The 22,030-nt window shown below is 39.4% G+C and overlaps 1 protein-coding gene and 1 long non-coding RNA gene across 3 annotated transcripts in view; both read right to left on the bottom strand.

Annotated features, from left to right (window-relative positions):
* LOC116549938 overlaps window positions 1–22,030 on the bottom strand; it is a 200,493-nt gene that overhangs the window by 148,224 nt on the left and 30,239 nt on the right. The window lies entirely within an intron of this gene.
* LOC116549936 (cytochrome c-like) lies at window positions 15,197–16,648 on the bottom strand. The gene has a single exon (XM_032275660.1). The coding sequence runs from the start codon at window positions 15,828–15,830 to the stop codon at window positions 15,294–15,296; it is 537 nt and encodes a 178-aa protein (XP_032131551.1). The 5' UTR covers window positions 15,831–16,648; the 3' UTR covers window positions 15,197–15,293.

Genomic DNA, 22,030 nt, shown 5'->3' with positions numbered 1-22,030 from the left:
TCAGCACATGAAAACAATGTAATTCTGTTTCTTTTCTTCACTTTAGCAACTAGAAAGCATAAAATCAAATATATTGTTCAAATCTGCTCAACGTTGATACATGGAAATACTTAATCCTTAAACATTTTAAGTGAGGTTGGTTCTATTTTTTTATTGTTATTTTGCCTTTTAGCCTGAATGTGGTAAGTGGTTGCAGAAACATGACAAGCTGTAAAATGTAAAATATACAAGACACATAAAATAGAAAAGAGGCTGAGTACAGTGGCTCAGTGCCTGTAATCCCAGCACTTTGAGCAGCTGAGGCAGGAGGACTGCTTGAGCCCAGGAGTTCAAGACCAGCCTGGGCAACAGAGACAGACCCTGTTTCTACAAAAAAAAAAAAGCCAGATGTGGTAATGTGTGCCTGTAGTACTAGCCAAATGGGAGGCTGAGGCCGGGGGGTTACTGTGAGCTGTGATTACATCACTACCCTCTGGTAGTTACAGTTCAGAGTGAGACTCCATCTCTTAACAGCAAAACAAAAAAATGGAAAATGAGAAAAGTACAGTGGTGGTTTTCCAACGAGAAGGCAAGAATGCCCAGAATTAGATTCTTTGTCATCCAAAAAAAAAAAAAAAAAAAAAAACTCTATTCACAAGCAAAGAAAAGAGTCCTCCACCCTCTTATTTAAAAGCTATTCACTAGGTTGGAGTAAAATAATCAGGTATCTTTTTTGTGAAATTTCCCTAGGAAGACTTCAAAGTTTGAAATTTTTTATAATCAACTTCAGTAAGACTTCTTTAAACATCATTTTGAAAATTAAAACCATTTTAGAAAAGCAAGCTAAACTGGTTGTATGACAGGTGTACATTCTAAGTCATTTCATTTGGTGAGCAGTCCAGATTACACACGTGTGCACTGTAATGATGAGGTAAGGACTGACTGCTTTTGGCTCCCATACCCCTTCTCACCACTGAGGTTCAGTAATAAACGGCTCCTAATAAGTAACTAAAGTATCAATCAAAACCTTAAAGGTATTCACTCATTATACTGTATTTACATGTATCCTTAAAATGCAAAAATCGTAAAATTACATTTATTACTACAAAAATCCAGAAAACCAGAGCCTTCAAAAAGTACATGAAGCATACAAATATGTAAGCCAAATGGTTACTTAAAGTGAGCCATAAACTTGGCCCTACGCTCTCTATTAGACAAAGCAAAAAGGGAAAATTGATCAATTACAAACTGCACATGATCAGAGGGTGAATTTCAGGAGAAATATAACTTCTCCTGGTATTCAAATCTAAGAAATACTTCTCTGTGGATCATTCTATATGTAATACACTGGGGTCTTCAATACTGTCCCTGAAAGATATGCTGATTCTTATTGCATATAGCGTACATAGTAAAAACATAAAGCTCTCTGATAATGTGGATAAATTTTAAAAAATAAAGCCTAGAAAGTCTGTTCAATAGAATTTTCTGTAATGATGAAGATGCTCCATATCTACACTGTCAAATATAGTAGCCATTAGCCACATATGGCTAGTGAGCACTTGAATTATGGCTGGTATGACTAAGAAACTGAATCTTAATTATATTTCATTTTAATAGCCATATTACAACAACAAATATCTACCCACTGGACAGTATAGGTCTAAAACATTAGTTTTCAAACGTTTTTAAGTAGCAGAACCATTTTGGGGTTGTCAAACATATACAGAATCTACCATGTTAAAAAAGGTGGTATAGTATATATGCTTCTAAGTTCTAGCTAAAATATTTATTTATAGACAATGAAAATATGAGTATTCCAATAAATATTAGAAATCGAGGATTTTAAGTGAGAGTTATAAACTTAGATCAGCCCCACGAAACACTTTTATGTCTGTATTTTGTTTGAATGCACTGAGCAATGCTCATGTGGGACTTCTAACTATATATTCTGAGCTACCCAGTTACCAAGGCCACCCTCAGCAGCCATTTACTCAGGAAGCATAGGAAGAAAACACAGCATGCCAGCAGAGCAGTTTCTGGTGTTTCTCTTCGTGGAAGGAGTCCCCACAGGAGTTCACATGGCCATCCAGGAGCTATTCCCTCTGGCATCCAGGTGGCAGCTCAGGTGTAAGGAAATGAAAATCACAAGGGTGGGCCAGGAGCAGTAGCTCACACCTGTAATGCCAGCACTTTGGGAGGCCGAAGTGAGCCGATCACTTGAGGTCAGGAGTTTGAGACTAGCCTGGACAACACAGTGAAACCCTGTCTCTACTAAAAATACAATAAGTAGCCGGGCATGGTGGTGGGTGCCTGTAATCCCAGCTACCCGGGAGGCTGAGGCAGGAGAATCACTTGAACTCAGGAAGCAGAGGTTGCAGTGAGCTGAGACTGTACCACTGCTCTCCAGCCTGTTACCATTGTAACAGCAAGACTCCGTCTCAAAAAAAAAAAAAAAAAGAGACAGACAGATGAAAGAAAGAAAAAAAGAAAGAAAGAAAGAAAGAAGAAAAGAAAAGAAAAGAAAAAGAAAAAGAAAAGAAAAGAAAGAGAAAGAATCAATCACAAGGATGGTACATAGACATGCTGGCTTAGAAATCCTGTGCCCCAAACAGAAACCAAATGTCATATAACAGTGCTGGTCACTGTGTCCAGGGTTCCCACAAAGGACATACCCACTTCTGTACCCACTTCTAAAAAGTCAGTACTTCTGGAGAAGCTCAAAGCTACAGCTTCTAATCAGGAATTTAGAGTTCACTTACAGTCACAGTCCAGATACATTTACCAAACAGAGGTCACTTTCACCACAACAATGTTGCCTGGTAACATGGTGAACATTCCTCTTTTACCAGGGGTTCAGGAGAACTGAGTAGAAAGTTAATCTAAGGTCAAATTTGTCCTTAAAAAATGAAAAATGTTTTCGTTATTTCTTTAGCAACCTTCATGATTTAACAACAACAAAGAACCCCACATATCAGGAATAGAAAAGAAATTGCTTAACTTAAAAACAAAAACAAAACCCTACAACAAAATCACATTTAATGGTTAAATAACGGGAGTATTTCCTTCAAAAGCTAGGAAATGCAAGAAGGATGACTACGATCATCACTTTTACTAAAAAATGTAATAGAGAACTTAGTCAACATTAATAAAAAAGACAGAAAGGAAACATAAAAATTTAAATGAAGCAACAAAACTTTAATGAAGCAACAAAACTATCTTCATCTCTAAGTAATCATTATCTATATAGAGAATTATGAAGGAAAACCATTAAAACTAATGAAAACAAGTTTGTCTCCCAGCACTTTGTGAGGCCAAGGTGAGTGGATCACAAGGTCAGGAGATTGAGATCATCCCTAACACAGTGAAACCCCGTCTCTACTAAAAATACAAAAAATTAGCCAGTGTGGTAGCACACTCCTGTAGTCCCAGCTACTCAGGAGGCTCAGGCAGAAGAATTGCTTGAACCAGGAGGCAGAGGCTGCAGTGAGCCAAGATCATGCTACTGCACTCCAGCCTGGACAACAGAGCAAGACTCTGTCTAAAAAAAAAAAAAAAAAAAAAAAAATCAATGTTTTTAGATATAAGATCAATATACAAAAAATAATACAATTCTTATAAGCCAAAAAATCACGCTGTAATTTTAATAAGAAAAGCAACCTACCATTTAAACCAGCAACTAAAGCTCTTAGCTTTCTAATAATTAGTCTAACAAAAAATCTTCGAGAGCTTTATAGGGAACATTATAAAGCTAAGTAAGTTGAGAAATAAACGATGTTTGTGGATGAAAGACTTAATAAATATCCCTAAGCTGAACTGAAATTCAATATGATTCCAATCAAAATCCCTACAGGATCTTTCATGGACCCTGTAAGTTCATCCTAGAATTCATAAGAAAAAACGGCCAAGAACAGTCTTGACAAGTTTGAAGAAGAAAACAGGCAGCCTCCTCTCCGAAACTTTAAGTTATACAAAACAATGGTAAGTAAAACAGTAAAGATAAATGAAAAACAATTGAGCACCCAGAAAAAGACTCATGTACGTTCAGAAACTTGATACATGATGGTAGTAGCCCTGCACATCAGTGGGGAAAGGACAGACTATTCAACAGTTATCCTGAGACCTAGGTTAACTCTTAAGAAAATAAAATCATTGTCTCACACCATAGAAACACATTTTCAAGCAGTAGACTTAAACATAAAAATAAAATTTTGCCAACTTTTAGAAAAAAATGCTATTTGGGCAATGATTTTTAAAATAACATACAAAAGTAGAAGTGATAAAGTAAAAGACTAATACATGTGTTACTATGTTGAAATTTTTTTTTATTCTAAACAAAAGGTTCTTCAAACAAAATGAAAAACCAAACCACAGACTAGAAGATATTAATGAAATATATAACAGAAAGGTATTAATTTCCAAAATACATTAAGTCCTAAAAGTCAGTAAATAAACACAAACAACTGAATTGAAAAAAATGAGGCAAAAAAAAATTGTGAATAGCTACTTAACAGAAAAGGAAATCTGAGTGAAAATAAACATAAGGAGTTCGAGTTCAGTACAACGCAGTTTAACACTATGATAAGACAGCATTTCACACCAGACTGGCAAAGTATCATACACTAATGAAAGTTAAACTGAGTCAACCACTCTGAGAGCAATTTGGTAATAGCTAATAAAGATGAAGATGCGCATACCTACAGCCAAGTAATTCCACTCCTGAAAATGTACACTAGAGAAAGTGGCATACAAACATAAGGAGGTACACATAAGAATACAGGTAATTGCAAAAAATTGGAAACAACTCGAATGTAAATCAAGAGGAGAATATGTATATAACAGTCTCATAATGAAATACTGTATACATTAGCATTACATATATTACGTATGTGAAAGAAATAAGGACAGCTACAAATATCAAAGAGGAATAAATGTTTAATAATAACGTTAGCTTCTGCGCAGCAAAGGAAAGACTCAATCGAGTAAAAAGGCAACCTATGGAATGGGAGAAAACATTTGCAAACTATGTATCTGATAAGGGGCTAATATCCAAAATATATAAGGAACTCCTCCAACACAGTGGCAAAAAACCCCAAATAACCCACTGAAAAAAAACAGACTGAAGACTGAAATAGGTATTTCTCCAAAAAAAAAGAAAGACAGACAAATGGCCAACAGGTACACGAAAAGATGTTCAACATCACCAATCATCAAATGCCAATGAAAACCACAGTAAGATGTCACCTCATACTCTGTTAGGATGGGCATTATAAAAAACAAAAACAGAAAACCCAGAAAATAACAAGTGTTGGTGAGGATCTGAAGCAACTGGAGCCCTTGTGCATTGTTGGTGGGACTGTTAAATGGTGCAGCTGCTATGAAAAACAGTATGGAGGTTCCTCAAAAAATTGCAAATAGAACTAAAATATAAACCAGAAATCCCACTTCTGGATCTTAATCCAAAAAAAAAAAAAAAATCAACTGAAATCAAAATCTTGTAGAAATGCTTGCACCATCCCTCTGTTCACTGCAGCATTAATCACAATAATCAAAAGGTAGTAACAACCTAAATGTCCCTCTTAAATGAAAACCAAGGTAGTAAAAGAATAAAATGTGTTTGGAAATGTTAAACACTAAACGCAGGACAGTGGTTTCTACTACAGAGGAAAAGAGCGGAATGGAATCAAAAAGAGCTAAATAAGAGGTTTCTATTTTGTATTTTTTTTAAATCTAGAGCAAATATTACAAAACTGATGGTATTTGATATCTTAGTCTATTTTTCCATATGTCTAGAATATTTTATTATAGAGATAAATTTTTTAGAATACCAAGAATATTTTTTTCCTCCTAAGAAATGTGTATATTTCACCTGCTGTAACAAGTTACCACGGACCTCCACTGAAGAAAGGATGAGCCAGAGCCAGAAATTATAGCAAAATTGAGAGAGAGAGAGAGAGAGAGAGAGAGAGAGAGAGTGTGTGTGTGTGTGTGTGTGTGTGTGTGTGTGTGTGTGTGTGTACTCTCTTCAGAAGAGCTCTCATAGATTACAACACAGGGATGTGGCTTAAACAAAAGTGTTAAAAGTCACTGACATACTTGATGCCGTTTGTCATTTTGCACTAGGCAACAATAAAAACATGAAGCAAATCTGAATTAAAATCAACGCATTTGCAATCTTTTTTCTCAGTTCTGATTTTGTTTGTGTGCTATTTCATCTTATGTATTTGTGCTGTCAAGTTGCCTCAAACCCTCTGTGAAAAAAAAGTCAAGCTACTAATTAAAAAAAAAAAAAAAGAAAGAAAGAAACATCCTGTAATAAATTCTACCCAATTCATACAAGGAAACACAGAAGACTCCAGTGGAATGAATGTGAATACTGACATAGCGGCCTTGGGACCAGGTGTCCAGACAAATGGTTCCATTCCTAACTTTCCTAAGAAAGGCTCAAGCTCAGTGTGGGCTGTATCAGGGTTCTCATCCTTTTGGCCACAAAAACAAGCCAAAAAACCCTAAGGAATATGACAGTAATGGGAGATGCTGGAATTGGCAGGTGAGAAGTATTCTGGTGATTTAACCCTCCCCCAGGTGATTTTCATATGCTTTCCCCCAGCTCCCCAACCAAAGCCCACAAGCCCTGACCCGGATGACATCACTAAATTAGACGTAGTCTTTAAATTTGTTAAAAAATTTAACAAATGGTTTATTGAGCACCTACTATGTCAGTATGAGAAAGTGAGCATCTTTATACTTCTTCACAGTTAGAGCCGGAAAAATTTTACTAGGACCTTTAAAGGACAACCTTAAAACTCGTAAGATGAATGAACAGACAGTGAGAGACTTACTTCCCCTGAGATAAGTGTTTACATTTCAGAAGGTTGGTGAAATCAGGGCTGTGGAAATACTCCAGGGGTTATAAGCTCAAGTCTCTTATTCTAGGTTATTGCTGTAATAATCATAATTTGTCCCTGCCCCAGCAACTTTGCATGTGCTTTCAGGGTAACATGAATAAATATAGGTATTCAAAACTGATCAGTTCCCCAGGTACTATGCTAGTTCCTAAACACATGTCATAACAGTGACCAAGATGAAGTTCCTGCTCTCATATAGAGTTTATAGTCAGTTGTGGTGCTGAGAAGCAAATAATCTATTACCACGTGGTATGGTAAACACATGACAGGAGATGCTGTCGGAGATCAGGGAAATCTCAACTGAGAGCTGATGGTGCAGAGTTAGCCAGATGCCTCTGTCTGCAAATAAGAGAAAATCCCAAGCCGACAAAGCCTCACTATCTTCACATAACAAGAAATCCCAAGAAAGGATGGCTTAGCAATGCAGCAAGGCCCCCGCCCCAGCTGTCTTTCTGCCCCACTCTGTGTGGCAATGATGCTTGGGCTAGCTCCCTTCATGGCTGCAAGACAGCTGGAGCTCGGCCCACAGTGGGCAGAATGTCTCATCCAACTCTTTTTCACCAGGACAGCAAACCTTTCTGGAAGCCTCCAGCAGGCTTCTCTTTATGTCTCAAGGGACAGAACTGGGTCACATGTTCATGCTCAACCCTATCAACTGGCAAGAACAGAACCTTCCTGACAGCCGTGGGCTGTACTGGGGCCTCAGCCTAGCTTCCCCAGAGCATATGACTATGCAGAGAAGCGTGGATTCTTGAGCAAAGTAGGGGTTCTGCTAGAAAAGAAGAGGGTCCTGGAAGGTTACAGGGAAAGCGACTCATGGGATGAGCTGCAGTCATTAAAGTAATATTTCCTTTGTTTAGAATATATTTGGCACTAAGGGGAAATGTAATGAAATAAAAGACCACCTTGTACTCACTTAAGCAACAGCTTATGCATAGTTAGAATTCCATTAGAGAAAAACTAAAAATAAACGAAATTAATATGGTGTGAATTAAATACAAAGCTGAAAGATCACAGAGTAATAGAGGCAGATCAGGTTTTAATAACCAGAGCAGTTCTGAAAGAAGAGAATTATAAAATGACAGACGTTGCTTTAAGTTTAAAGGCACGAAGGTAAAAAATTTAGGGGAGACAAGTTATGTTTACTTAGCCATACAGAGACTCTGCAGAATACTGAGAAAATGCACGTGCAAATATGAAGTCCGTAGGGGCAGAACCCGAGCGTTGGTCTTGATATCCAATGTTTAGCCCAGGTAAAGGCACCCGATATGTATGTGTAGAATGAATGAGTGAATGAATGAATGGAGAGGCTTAGACTTGAAATACTATTTGACAGGAGACTAACAAAGGTTGCTTTTCATAGGACATGTGTGACCAAAACTATTTCTGATGAAAATTCTTGCTTTCAACATACTGAATGAAGTAGAGGAGTACAAGACATAAAGCATCATCAGTTAAGGCTACGAAAGTCATCTGGGCCTGGATCAGGGATTTAAGAACTAAAAATCAGAAGTGCAATGGAAAAAAAGTGGTGGTTATACATCAAGCATACATACTCTGCTTATTTACAAAGAATATCACAAGCATTAAAAAAAAAAGTGGTGTTGCATATTTTAGATTCATTTGTTACTGCATGATGAAAAATAGGATGGCATTTTTAGTCTAGTTTATCTGATCCTGAATTTTAAGAAGCGTTTACAGCATTTCAACCAGACTATTACCCTTGGTTTCTTTTCCAATTCCAACAGGAAAGATGGAGGACTCAACCTGAATCCACCAGAATCGTGGTCTCTGTGGCCTCCTAGTGCTAGCTATCTAGAATGGCAGTTTTTGTGTATTTAATACTTAAAACAGTTCTGTAGCAAATTCTTCCATTAATTAAAATAGGATAGACTTCTGCTCTCTAGTTTTTCTCCCACGCATGTAATAATGATGCCCCCAAAAGTAACATCTTAGACATGATTCACAACCAGACCAAATCTATGATTGAGGTAAACAAAATATCTACAAAGCTAAGCGTCATTAGATGAGTCATGTCTCTAACAACATCGTTTACTGTAATCATCGATGAGAAGCAACCCACAGATTCCTTCTCAGCTGGATGCAGCGGCTCATGCCTATAATCCCAGCACTTTGGGAGGCCAAGGCAGGCAGATCACGAGGTCAGGAGTTCAAGACCAGCCTGACCAACATGACGAAACCCCATCTCTACTAAAAATACAAAAATCATCTGGGCATGGTAGTACACACCTGTAGTCCCAGTTACTCGGGAGGTTGAGGCAGGAGAATCTCTTGAACCTGGGAGGTGGAGGTTGCAGTGAGCCGAGATCATGCTACTGCACTCCAACCTGGGTGACAGAGCAAGACTCTGTCTCAAAAAAGAAAAAAAAAAAAAAAAAGGTATTTTTTAAAAAAGAAAAAAAGGATTCTTTTTCTTTTAACTATTGTTTGTACAATATCTCATATACCATTTGGTCTTCATTTCACCCCTGGCACCTTTACTTACCCACTCTGCTTCTTCATGACTGGTCACAGTAAAAGCTAATTAGTGCTTCTGCCTGTCAGAAGACTCATTCTTGACAGTTCTTGCTGACAAGCACTCTGAGTTGCACACAAACAGGGTTTCATGTTCAGCCAGACCTTGAGTCTCACCACCCCTCTGGGAGGCAGCAGAGTTCCAGTTAGCCCGAGAAAAGAACGCAGCCAGAGAGGAAGGCTGCCTTCAGGCTGACAAGGCAGTTTCCCAGCACCCTACCACTCCTGACACAAGCAGCAGACACGGGGGAAGAGTTCAGGGATAAACACGGGAAAGTACGTAAAATCTAAGCAAACAAACAATGCCCTCCTCAAAAAAAAAAATTATTAACACCAGGGAAGACAAAAAGTTGTGCTGGAAAGAAAAGCTAACCGTAGATTACATAACTCAGCTGAGAATGTTTGGGAAGTCCTAACAATGTAAATGCTGAATTATTCAAAATGTAATTATAATGACAGAAGAAAAGGGCTCTGCGCAAGGCATGGGAGTGCATAAGAAAGATACATTCTCCTTTATCATGAGAAGGCAAAGGTAATGCCTAAGACTGAAAAATTAAGAAGTGGACAGAGCAAGAGCAAAATGCCTGTTTAGAGAGCTGGAAGTCAACAAGCAGAAGAATCAGCTCTAAGAGTTGAGCTCAGCGAGCAGGGGATGGGGCAGGAGTGAGAGCGGGAAGGTTGCTGGTCTTCGTAAAAAGACTTGTACGTAACAAGCTCTTGGCTCTGCAGGTAGTGTGCATGTACAACTTTAGAGTTAAATTAACACTAGTTTAAAAGTGGCCAAGCAGAGACTAGAACCCAGAGTTGCTTAGTTTAGTGCTTGTGCCGTATAACACCCTTCACAAAAAATTACATATCTTTTTCACTCTTGAAGAAAATATAGAGAAAACAGTATTTTATCAAAACAATGTAATGTACTATTGTTCTTGTCAAAGGTATTATGTTTTCACTTCATGGATGAAGAAAAAACATGGGCTGGGGCGGGGGCTCACGCCTATAATCCCTATACTTCGGGAGGCCAAGGTGGGCAGATTACCTGAGGTCGGGAGTTCGAGACCAGCCTGACCAACATGGAGAAACCCAGTCTCTACTAAAAATACAAAAATTAGCCGGATGTGGTGGTCCATGCCTGTAATCCCAGCGACTCGGGAGGCTGAGTTAGGAGAATTGCTTGAACCTGGGAGGCAGAAGTTGTGGTGAGACAAGATCACACCATTGCACTCCAGCCTGGGTAACAAAAATGAAACTCTGTGTCAAAAAAAGGAGAAAAAAATCTAATAGAATTGCAGACATACCAGTCTATAATGTATGCTGGGAAAAAAACACAATATTCTTGAGTAAGACCTTCTCTGTTACGGGGCACTCTTTATTACAGAAACAGATAAACACAGTCAAAATACAATGAGGTATCTCAGCACTTTGGGAAGCGAGGTAGGCCAATCACTCAAGGTCAGGAGTTCAAGACTAGCCTAGCCAACATGGTGAAACCCCGTCTATACTAAAAATACAAAAATTGGCCAGGCACAGTGGCAGGCACCTGTGGTCCCAGCTACTTGGGAGGCTGAGGCATGAGAATCGCTTGAACCCAGGAAACAAAGGTTGCAGTGAAACAAGATCACACCATTGCACTCCAGCCTGGGTGACAGAGCAAGACTCCATCTCAATAAAATTAAAAAAAAAAAAAAAAAAAACTAACAGTGAAGAGCACAACACTTCCCTGTCCTTCGCCTTGGTTTTCTCATTTGTAAAATACCTACAGAGTTTTGCAAATATTTACTAAAGCAGTACATATACAGTGCTTGGAGCACTTCCAGGCAGAATCACCTGCTAAATCATAAGAAAAATAAGGGCAAACAGACAAACTCATGTCTGTCCGATTTTAAAGCCACGTTCATTCCTTTTTATCACATTTCCAAAACAATCCTATGATCATCTTATTAGATGAAACACTGATTCTGATTTTACTCCAGGGTCCACATGGCATTAAGCAAATAGACACATTATATATTATGTATAATAAAACCTGAGGGTTAAAAAATATTTTCTATCTCTCTTTCTAATTATTTACAAATGTTTGATTTATTTAGAAATAGTCGCTTAAAATATGTCTTAAGAATTTGCACCATTAGAGGTGAAGTTCCCGATTTATCAAGACGTAAAACACGTAGTGAACTATTTTCAATAACCAGCAAGTAAATGATTGGTCACTAGATGGCACTGTATTGAATAATATTTTTTAAAAACTTTTTTTTAGCTCTATGAGATCCAAATTGATTTGTCAAAATAAAAGAACATTATCTTAGTCACAGGATGAGACAGGAGGTCGGCACAGGATACAGGTCACAAAGACCCTGCTGATAAAACAGGATGCTGTAGAGAAGGCAGCCAGACTCACCAAAACCAAGATGGCAATCAAAGAGACCTCTGGTCATCTGTCCTTGCTGCCTATTATACACTAATTATAATATATTATCATGCTGAAAGGCCCTCCTGCCAAGGCCATGACAGTTTGCAAATGACATGGCAATGTTCGGAAGTTACCCTATATGGTCTAAAATGGGGAGGAACCCTCAGTTCTGGGAAATCTCCACCGCTTTCCTGGAAAACTCATGAATAATCCACCCCTTGTTTAGCATATAATCTAGAAATAACTGCAAGTATACTCAGTCAAGCAGGCCATGCCGCTGCTCTGCCTAGGGAGTAGCCATTCTTTATTCCGTTGCTTTCTTAATAAACTTGCTTTCATTTAAAAAAAAAAAAAAAAAAGAGTATTTTCTTTCCAAAGGCGAGGGTAAGATTAAATTACTTCTGTTTTTAAAGTTATTTCATGGCTTTAAAAATAGCTACAGTTTAATGGAAAAGAACATAATGATATAATCAAGTTAAGTGTTATTTTTAAACAAATCTGATATCAGAATAGTAAATAACTATTCTGATCTTTTAAGCAGAAATAATTACAAATATCTCTCCTGTTTCCAGTATAACAAAAAGTACAGTAAAGACTTAGCTAAGTCTAAACTTACTTAGCTAAGCTAAATAGTATACTTAGCTGCACAACTATGGTTTGTACTGTTAGCATTTGGTTAAAGGAAACTACACTTCCCAGAATCCTTTTCTATACACGTCTGTAGGCAACAGCTTTCCAAAAGAGGACTTTACTTGAGATTGGGAAGGAGGAACTGCAGCAGCAGGCACTGCCCTCTCAAGTCATTATTCTCTTTGTGGTTAGAAGCGACAGACACAAATGCTGGCAGGGCCCATCCTGTCCTCACACACCTCTACTTTGCTGTTCGGGTTTCCCCTCCCAAATATTGAGCCTATTGGCCAAAAAGGACTCCGAGCTCACCACCAGATGCTTGGCAGGAGACACAGAGGTGACATTCAAGAAATAGTTCCTTATTAACCAAGGTATGTTTAGCAAGCGATAATAATGCAGAAAATGAGTAAAGCTCTTCCTTATCCGGTAGCTTCAGTGTGTTGATAATGTCCTATTAATTATACAGAATCATAAAACCTTTTGTATATGTCAAATATTACATAATTTTTTTTTCCGAGAGGGAGTTTTGCTCTTGTCTCCTAGGCTGGAGCGCAGTGGCGCGATCTCAGTTCACTGCAACCTCCGCCTTCTGAGTTCAAGCGATTCTCCGATCTCAGCCTCCTGAGTAGCTGAGAAAGGAATACAAGCATGTACCACCACGTCCGGCTAATTTTTGCATTTTTAGTAGAGACAGGGTCTCAACATGTTGGCCAGGCTGGTTTCAAACTCCTGGCCTCAGGTGATCCACCTGCCTTGGCCTCCCAAAGTGCTGGGATTTCAGGCATGAGCCACTGTGCCCGGTCCTACATAACTTTATTTTTAAAGAACAAAGCACATCCCAGGCCAGTAATCTATTTAAATATTTAGCGAAGTTAAGTAAGTTGAGACCACAATGTCTGAGCAAAACAGTCAGCTAAGGAAATCCAACTCCATCACTCCTTTATTATTTACCAAATTATTATCTGGCTGTTTCATTCATTTTGCCTGAAAACCTTCCAATATTACAGATACCTATTTTTAACAGCCAGCCAAACTCCTAAGTCTGTGAGCCAACCACCAATGTGGCTTAGTTTTTGCTTTATTTTCAGCGCTGATAAACTAGGTCTAGCACTGGAACCCACAATGGGTGTGAAAACATACTCAATAATTGTATAGTAAAAGAATTGATGATTTAAGTCATCTTCATAACAGATGAATCTGATTCAACTCCCCTAACAGCTGAGTTACCACAAAGTAATACAAACAGGCCGGGCACAGTGGCTCACGGCTGTAATCCCAGCACTTTGGGAGGCCAAGGTGGGCAGATCATTTGAGGTCAGGAGTTTGAGACCAGCCTGGCCAACATGGTGAAACCCCATCTCTACTAAAAATCCAAAAATTAGCCAGGCATGGTGGCGGGCACCTGTAATCCCAGTTACTCAGAAGGCTGAGGCATGAGAATCGCTTGAACCCAGGAGGCAGACGTTGCAATGATCCAAGATCGTGCCACCGCACTTCAGCCTGTGCGATAAAACGAGACTCAGTCTCAAAATAAATAAATAAATAAATAAATAAAGTAATACAAAACATCAAAGCAAACAAAAAAATACAGTCCACTTTTGTGAATTAAAAAAACAAGGTTCTGTGTCTGCCATGTTGTTTCTTGTTTGCCTCTGGCAATGTCATCCAGTGTCAAACAGTCTTGAGTGATTGCTTCCAATACAGATAATTCCCCAAGCCATACCTCTAACACCGAACATCAAGAAAGTCAGAACCCTCTGGGTCCATAAAGCATCTCTGTTCATCTGTGTGTGTTGTCAGTGTTCAGAGAGGGCTCACTATGCTCTGGAGAACCTTCTAAACCCTTTACAACCATGATCTTGTAGGCCTCCAGCATCCTTATGACATAAGTACCACTATACATATCCTGGTGTTAACATGCACTAGATATATAGCCTTGGAAGGTTTTTTTTTTTTTTTTTTTGATCTGTGGTTTTCTTTTTAATTATCTTAAGTCTTATGATCACACATCATTTTTAAGTTTGTGTATATCTCCTCTACTTTAATCCCTTTAAGTTGGCAAAAGCACCATTCCCAATCACAAATACACAGCAGTGGTACAGTTTTGTTTCTGAATGGCTGTTTAAAGACAATCCTAAATTATAACTTAGTTTGACTTATATTGTAAAGAATCCGAGAGTGAAGTTTAATAGGCTACTATTTTAAAAGCATGTGACCTTATAGATCATCTATAAAATGTGTGAAGTGTTAAATAATTTTTGATATTACACATAAACCACACAAAATGCCTTTTAATAAGTAAAAGGAACCATTTTAAATACAGGAAATTCTAATTAGATTGGCATAGTTTAGGCCAAAAATATAAATTAGCCATTGCTACCCATTTATCTTCAACCCTTGCCTTTAAGAGGCAAATGAACACAAAACACAGGTGAATCTTGGTTGGTTCTGAGACAGTGAAGGAATTTCCCCCATATTTAAATATATTCACATAACCAGTTATATAAATCTAAATATAAAACCAATCTCCAGTAAGTTTTAAGATAGCACTCACCATCTTTGCAAAAAATTTAACATTACTAACGAAGTCTAATCATATCTTTAGAAGGGGTAAACAGTGATAGAATTTACTAAATTGGAATTACTATTAAAATCCAAAAACTGAACATACTCATTTAACCACAAGCCAGTCTTAGTTTTAAATCAGGACTGCCCAACAAAATATTCTGTCAGTCATTCATGATGTAAATTCTGGTGTATGAGATCTATTAAAGTATGGTACACATAAAAAAGTCATGAGACATTTGTTTTGTAATAAATAAGGCAGTGGCCAATTATTACTCATTAGTAGCTTTTTTGAGATAAGCTATTAAGTCTTCCCTTTCTCCCTTCTTCTTAATGCCGACAAAGATCATTTTTGTTCCAGGGATATACTTCTTGGGATTCTCCAAACATTCCATCAGTGTATCCTCTCCCCAGATGATGCCTTTGTTCTTATTGGCTTCAGTGTAAGTGAATCCAGAGGCCTGACCTGTCTTCTGCCCAAAGATACCATGGAGATTAGGTCCAGTCTTGTACTTGCCTCCCTTTTCCACGGTGTGACATTGGGAACACTTCTGAATAAAAATCCTCTTGCCTTTCTCAACATCACCCATATTTAATTCTTTTTCGTCGTTAGCGCAACAAAGGTTACCGCTCAGAAGCCGGACGTCCCACTCTCTAAGTCGCCTTGGAAGGTTTAGTAGAGATCGAGTAGCTTTTTCCAAGGTTATATATCTGGTACATTGCAACACCAGGATCTGAATCAGCTTGGGTCTGACTGTAGAACCCCAGTTCTCAACCATTAAATGATGGTCCATCCCCTCCAGCCCCATTACATGAGACAATTTAAGAATAAAGTCTGCCCGATTTATCTTTGTATCTCCAAAAGCATGTAATGTACTTGTATTTAGTATGTGTCAAGAGCTATATGTTGACTAAATATATTCTGAGTGAGAAAGTTAGCTGAGGTGCGGCCTTTTATCAAGGAATAATTCCTACTCCAATTTTAACTAGAGAAGACAAAGGCTTCACAAAACCTAACAGCAGTGCAGACAATGAAGACAAAAACCAGGGATAAATTGGAGTCATGCAACCCCTTACCTCGGACTTACCCCAGTTTTTAGGATTCCAAGTACATTACAGGATATGCACCTAATACTATCATCATACCTTTATACTATTGAACTATTGACTATTCTAGGCTTCCTCCCAAAATGAATGAATAAGCTCCAAGTCTCTGCCCCTCCTGGACCTACTTAACTAAGTGGGTCAAATCCAGCCATTTTCTAAGAGATGCCAACTAGAGAACAACTTTATGTAAGGACAGAATACTGTGTAAAATAGGGTATCTTCCTGCCAGACCCATTCAGAGGTTTCACGCTTGGGTTTTGTCACCCTACCTTAATGAAATACATAGTTTTCTCCTGTAAAGACATGATATTGTGCTTTCTCTTATCTGCTAATGAGAATCTCTTACTTGGTACTCCGCAGTAAATAACAGACTTGAAGTTTGTTCAAAAGCACCAAAAAATTTTCTGCTATGAAAACCAAAAAAAATTACTGCGTTGTATCTTGGGAATTCAAATGCTATCCATCAGGACTACATTTTACACACAATAATCTCATAGTCTTCAATTATCATGGTAGGTTTAAAGCAGGGGTGTCCAATCTTTTGGCTTCCCTGGGCCATACTGGAAGAAAAATTGTCTTGGGCCACACATAAAATATACTAACACTAATCATAGTGATTAGCTTTAAAAAATACCAAAAATTCTCAATGTTTTAAGAAAGTTTATGAATTTGTGTTGGGCTGCATTCATAGCTGTCCAGAGCTACATGTGGCCTGTGGGCCGTGGGTTGGACAAGCTTGGTTTAAAGTATTAAAAAGGCATCTCCTAAGCCTTCCATGATTTTATTTTATTTTCCCTCTGACTAGCAATTCCTAGGAGTCAGTCCTTTTCGTTTTGCTGGTCTACCTCTACTCCTAGAGCCAGGCTGAGCACACTGTCAAGCCCCAAGGTAAAAAGAAGTCCTTCACGGCCGGGCGCAGTGGCTCACGCCCGTAATCCCAGCACTTTGAGAGGCCGAGGCGGGTAGAGCATGAGGCCAACACATTGAGTCTAGCCAACATGGTGAAACCTCATCTCTACTGAAAAATACAAAAAAATTAGCTGGGTGTGGTGGCGTGCGCCTGTAGTCCCAACTACTCAGGAGGCTGAGGCAGGAGAACTGCTTGAACCTGGGAGGCGGAGGCTGTAGCGAGCCAGGATTGCACCACTGCACTGCAGCCTGGCACCTGGTGACAAAGGGAGACTGTCTCCAAAAAAAAAATTTTTTTTTCACCTGGGTCCCGGATCTAGTCCTTTCAGGTCAAAAGTTTTCTCCTTAGCTGCTGAACTCACCAGGCTTCCCCCTTCCAGAGGCTTCCCTCTCTGTCTTAGTCCATTTTCTGTTGCTTATAGCAGAATACCTGAAACTGGATAACTTATAAAGAAATGAAATTTATTTCTTACAGTTCTCAATACTGGGAAGACCAAGGCAGAGAGGCGGTATCTGGTGAGAGCCTTCTTGCTAGTGCTGACTCTCTGCAGACTCGTCAGGCAGTGCGGGGCATCACATGGTGAGGGGGCTAAGTGTCCTAGCTCTGCTCTCTCTTCCTCTTCTTACAAAGCCACCAGCCCCACTCCCATGACAACCCATTAATCCATGAGTGGATTAATCCATTCATGAGGGCAAAGCCCTCATGACCCAATCACCTCTTAAAGACTCTACCTCTCAATACTGTGACGCTGGGAATTAAATGTGAACGTGAGTTTTGGAAGGGACAAATATGCCAACCACCACCCTCTCCCTGAGCATATTCTCAGCCTCACTCCTGTGCTGTTTAGCATGAATTCTTATTCCTTGCTGAATGTCAGTTTTTTCCTTCAGCTCTGCCCAGCATCACCCACTCATCTGACTCAGCAAGAGTCACATAAATTGCATACTTTAAAAAGATCCTTTGCTGTATCTTGAGCATTCTTCTTCCCTTTACTTTTGAATAAAATAATAATGCATGGACGTCAGATTACAGTTTAAGCTCCTTGACACTGGGTAGGCAAATGCCCCCTTTTGTCCATGACTTTTAGCATCAGAAATTTTTCACCACAGACGTTAATTATGCAGTTGCCTTTAAATTACGCAGTCCCTAGGAAGATGACAGCTTTAAAATGAAGCAAAAGAGATTTTATAGTTTCCAATCACCTGTATATCAAAACACTTAAATGAACCACTGATAGGCGTTGTCAAATTTTTAATTCTGTCAATCTGCAAGGAAAAAGAAAAATGGAGAGAAAACAATTATCCACCCTCAAAGATTTGGTATTATTTGCCTGAGGGAAGATTTTAGGATGTGTTAGAGTCCCTCTGATTTACTGTTCTTTGTTTTCATCATTACTTTAGAATGTAATCTGATCCACTCTCAAGGTCCCAGAGAACCATTATCCTTTCTTTCCAAAACATCTACTACAAGACTGGACCTGGCTTTTGGTGCTCTTCCTTCTTTAAACTCATTCCAAAAAAAAAGGCTTCAGAGAATGACTTTCTAAAGTGAACACAAACTTCAGACTTTGGGTCTCTCTCGCAATTGGTCAGAGAGCGCACATGAAACTCAGAGTCAGTGGTGCTCTCAAAGCAAAACACTGAACAAAGATGCAGAGATAAGCCCTGTCTTCAAACAACACACAAGTCTACTGGCTTACTTCCATGAAGGACCCAAGTTACAGACACGCCTGTTTTGTAAATGGCTTTGATTACTTTCTCAGGATCATCTGCTCAAACAGTGATATGTCAGTCACTGCTTAGATCTTTAAAGAAAAATGTCTCACTGGCACAGGATAGAGCATTCAAGAATTCAAAGAAACATTTGTAGATTAAAAAAAATAAAACCCCTTCAGCATGGCAAATCTCAGCCTGTGGCTTTTGGCTTCAAATACTATAGTCAGATTACTTGCATAATATTTTGTTTTTGTGAGAGACTCAAAACTGAGTAGTTATATGTTTATTTCATTTTAAAACGTTTCTCCCTTTCTTATTTGTGATTAGAACAGAAACTATAAGTTTAGTTTAAGAAAAGTAGTTTCCTTCTGAAATCTGTCCTACAAATCTATCAACTTGATTCTGCAAACGACTCCAGAGAAGTATTAAGTTGGACAAATGCATCAAACAACATTAAATAACTATGTGAACTGAACTAATTCATTATGCAATTAATTCTCTACTTTTGGCAAATGTTTGATTCTGTTTTTAAAAGGTTAGATACAAAATAAGAGTGGTTTAATGTCACCAGGAAAACCTTAAAAAGCACTCCATTAAATTCAAAGCAAAGAGATTTAACTCCTTTAGAATCATATAATTAGAGACAGGACCACAGGGAGAACTGAAGGGTCCTAAAAAGAGCATGGCCTTGGGTATCAGGAAGATCAGGATTTCAGTCCTGGCTCAGTTACTTGCCAGCTGTGTAGCCGTGCACACAAGCTACGCAAGCTCTCTGAAAATCAGTTTATTCAGCTGCAAAATGAGAAAAACAGTAGTATCACCTCACAGAAGAGTTACGGAGATTCAGTGAGTTAACACTTGAGGCCAAAGTAGCACCTGACACATGCTCAACTGGATTCCTGTGATCAATGTGAATTCCCTTCTTCTAATACCCTTCCCTGTGTAAAACTGGTATGTCAGATCATAGGACTTTGTAATGGTTCTAAATAGTTGGTTTTTTGGGGGAAAAAAAAAAACTGTATTTAAATCACATTTTTAAATACTGAAGAAAATCCTGACATGTTATAACAGGGATGAACTTTGAATACACTGTGCTGAAACAGCCCAGTCACAAAAGGACAAATATTGTATGATTCTTCTTGTATGAAGTTCCCAGAGTGGTCAAATTCATGAAGACAGAAAGTAGAATGGTGGTTGTCGGCAGATGGAGGAGAGGGAAATGGGGAGCTGTTTCACGGATACAGAGTTTCCATCGTGGGAAGTGAAAAAGTTCTGGAGATGCATGGTGGTAAAGGTTGTACAACAATGTGAATGTACTTAATATTTTAAAAAACACTTAAGAATGATTAAATGGTAAAGTTTATGTTATGTATATTTATCTCCCCTACTCACACATACTGAACAGTGCTTGGTATTTTGAAAAATCTTATAACAAATTCTTTTGGAAAAGGTTTGTTTTTGTTACTGTGGTTGTCTTTGAGACAGGGTCTCACTCTGCTGCCCTCACTGATCAAATTCAATGGCCTCGTATTCCCGCTCATCTCAACTTGACCTCTTGGTGGCATCTGACCTTACGGACGACGACTCCTTTTGAAACTGTTCTTAAATGGCTCTTTTCCTGAGTGTGCCCTTTAAATGCTGAGTGTTCCGGAGTCCTCTGCATGACCCTCTCTCAGCAAGCGCTCCTTATATAATCTCACACATTCACACATGCGTGGATACATTTCCAACTGTCTGCTGGTTCTCTCCATTTGGGTGCCCCATTCGAAAACGTCCAGAACCAAACTCAGTGCTTCGTTTCTACTCTCCCATTCAATGGCTATAGGTTAAAAAAACTTCCTTCTCTCTTCTTCCATCCCTCCCACAACTGTTATCTGTAGCTCCAGTATATTACACCAATTCTGCCTCCCAACATCACACGCAACTTCGTCTCCTCCGCCACATCTCCGCGGTCAAGGCCTAACCCAGGCCCTTCACTGCACTCATCGGGACTCCGCAGCAGTCTCCCAACTCGTCTGTTCTCTTTAGCCTTCCCTCCCAGTCCACCTTCCACACTGCTGCCGGGCATTCTTCTAAAATGTGAATCTCCGTCATTCCTCCGAGTTTAAACTTCCAATGGTTCCTCACAGCCAACTAACCAGGCGAAGGCCAGTCCTTCAGCACTACACACATGGCCCTCTCCAATCTCATTTCCTGCCACTTTCCCACTCCCCAATGCCCTTGAACCTTAAGCTCCACTGCAACTTCTCGAAAAATGGCAATTTCTACCTCTGAGTGTGGTACATGCTCCTTCTGAAACATGCTCCTTGTTCTTCTCCATTTGGTGAGCAACTGCATGCTCTCCAAGACTCAACCCAAATGCCAACTTCCCAGACCAACCCCCACAGTCCAAGTTAATTGAGGCACCCAGAGCAGTGTGTGTAGGAGGTTGCAACGCTTCGCACGCTACACTGCATTTACCTGCTTCTTGCTTCCAAGCCGTCTCTGAAAACCTCTGAGGAGCACCACAGGACCAGGAGTCCTGTCTCATTCAGACTGCAGTCACCCCTAGATGCTTCATGGCTTGTGTGGTCTACCTCCCTTGTCACAGGTCTCCCAATCCTCAGTGCTAAGGGACTCCACTGCCACACTGATGAACCACCATGGTCCAAGCACGTCTACTACAAGGCATGGGGAAATCTTTCATTCAACCAACATTTATTACATGTGGAACTACATGGATGAGACTTGACCCCTCCCTCAAAGAAACAAAAACACAAGAACAGACACGAATAACACAGGTTGTAGAAACCTACACACAGAGTGATTCCCAGGACATTCTGGAGATAGAAGGGCACACAGGAGGACAATGTGCCCAGCAACTATAGGGCCCTGGAAATGGAAAAGGCACTCGATGGAAGCTTCTAGGACCCACAAGGTCTGAAGTGAGACTCAGAGAATGTAGATGGAAAGAGGAGGGGATAGGATGAGTGGGAAACAGGAAATGGAAAATGTATCAATTAACCAGATTAACTTTTTGTTACCTGCTCAAGTACAAGGAGTAAAAGCCATGATAGAATCTGCAAATATATCCAGATCTTTTTTTTTAATTGAGACAGTCTCTGTCACCCAGACTGTGGTGCAGTGGCATGATCATAGCTCACTGTAGCCTCGACTTCCCAGGCCCAAGCAGTCCTCCCACCTCAGCCTCCTGAGTAGCTGGGACCACAGATGTGTACCACCACACTCAGCTAATTTTTGTATTTTTTGTGGAGACAGGGTTTTGCCACGTTGCCCA

This window comes from Sapajus apella, unplaced genomic scaffold (genome assembly GCF_009761245.1).
Source record: "Sapajus apella isolate SASKATOON/1434 unplaced genomic scaffold, GSC_monkey_1.0 scaffold7, whole genome shotgun sequence".
NCBI lineage: Eukaryota > Metazoa > Chordata > Mammalia > Primates > Cebidae > Sapajus > Sapajus apella.
The sequence above is the reverse complement of the archived record's forward strand: the minus strand, read 5'-3'. Positions and strand labels throughout refer to the sequence as shown.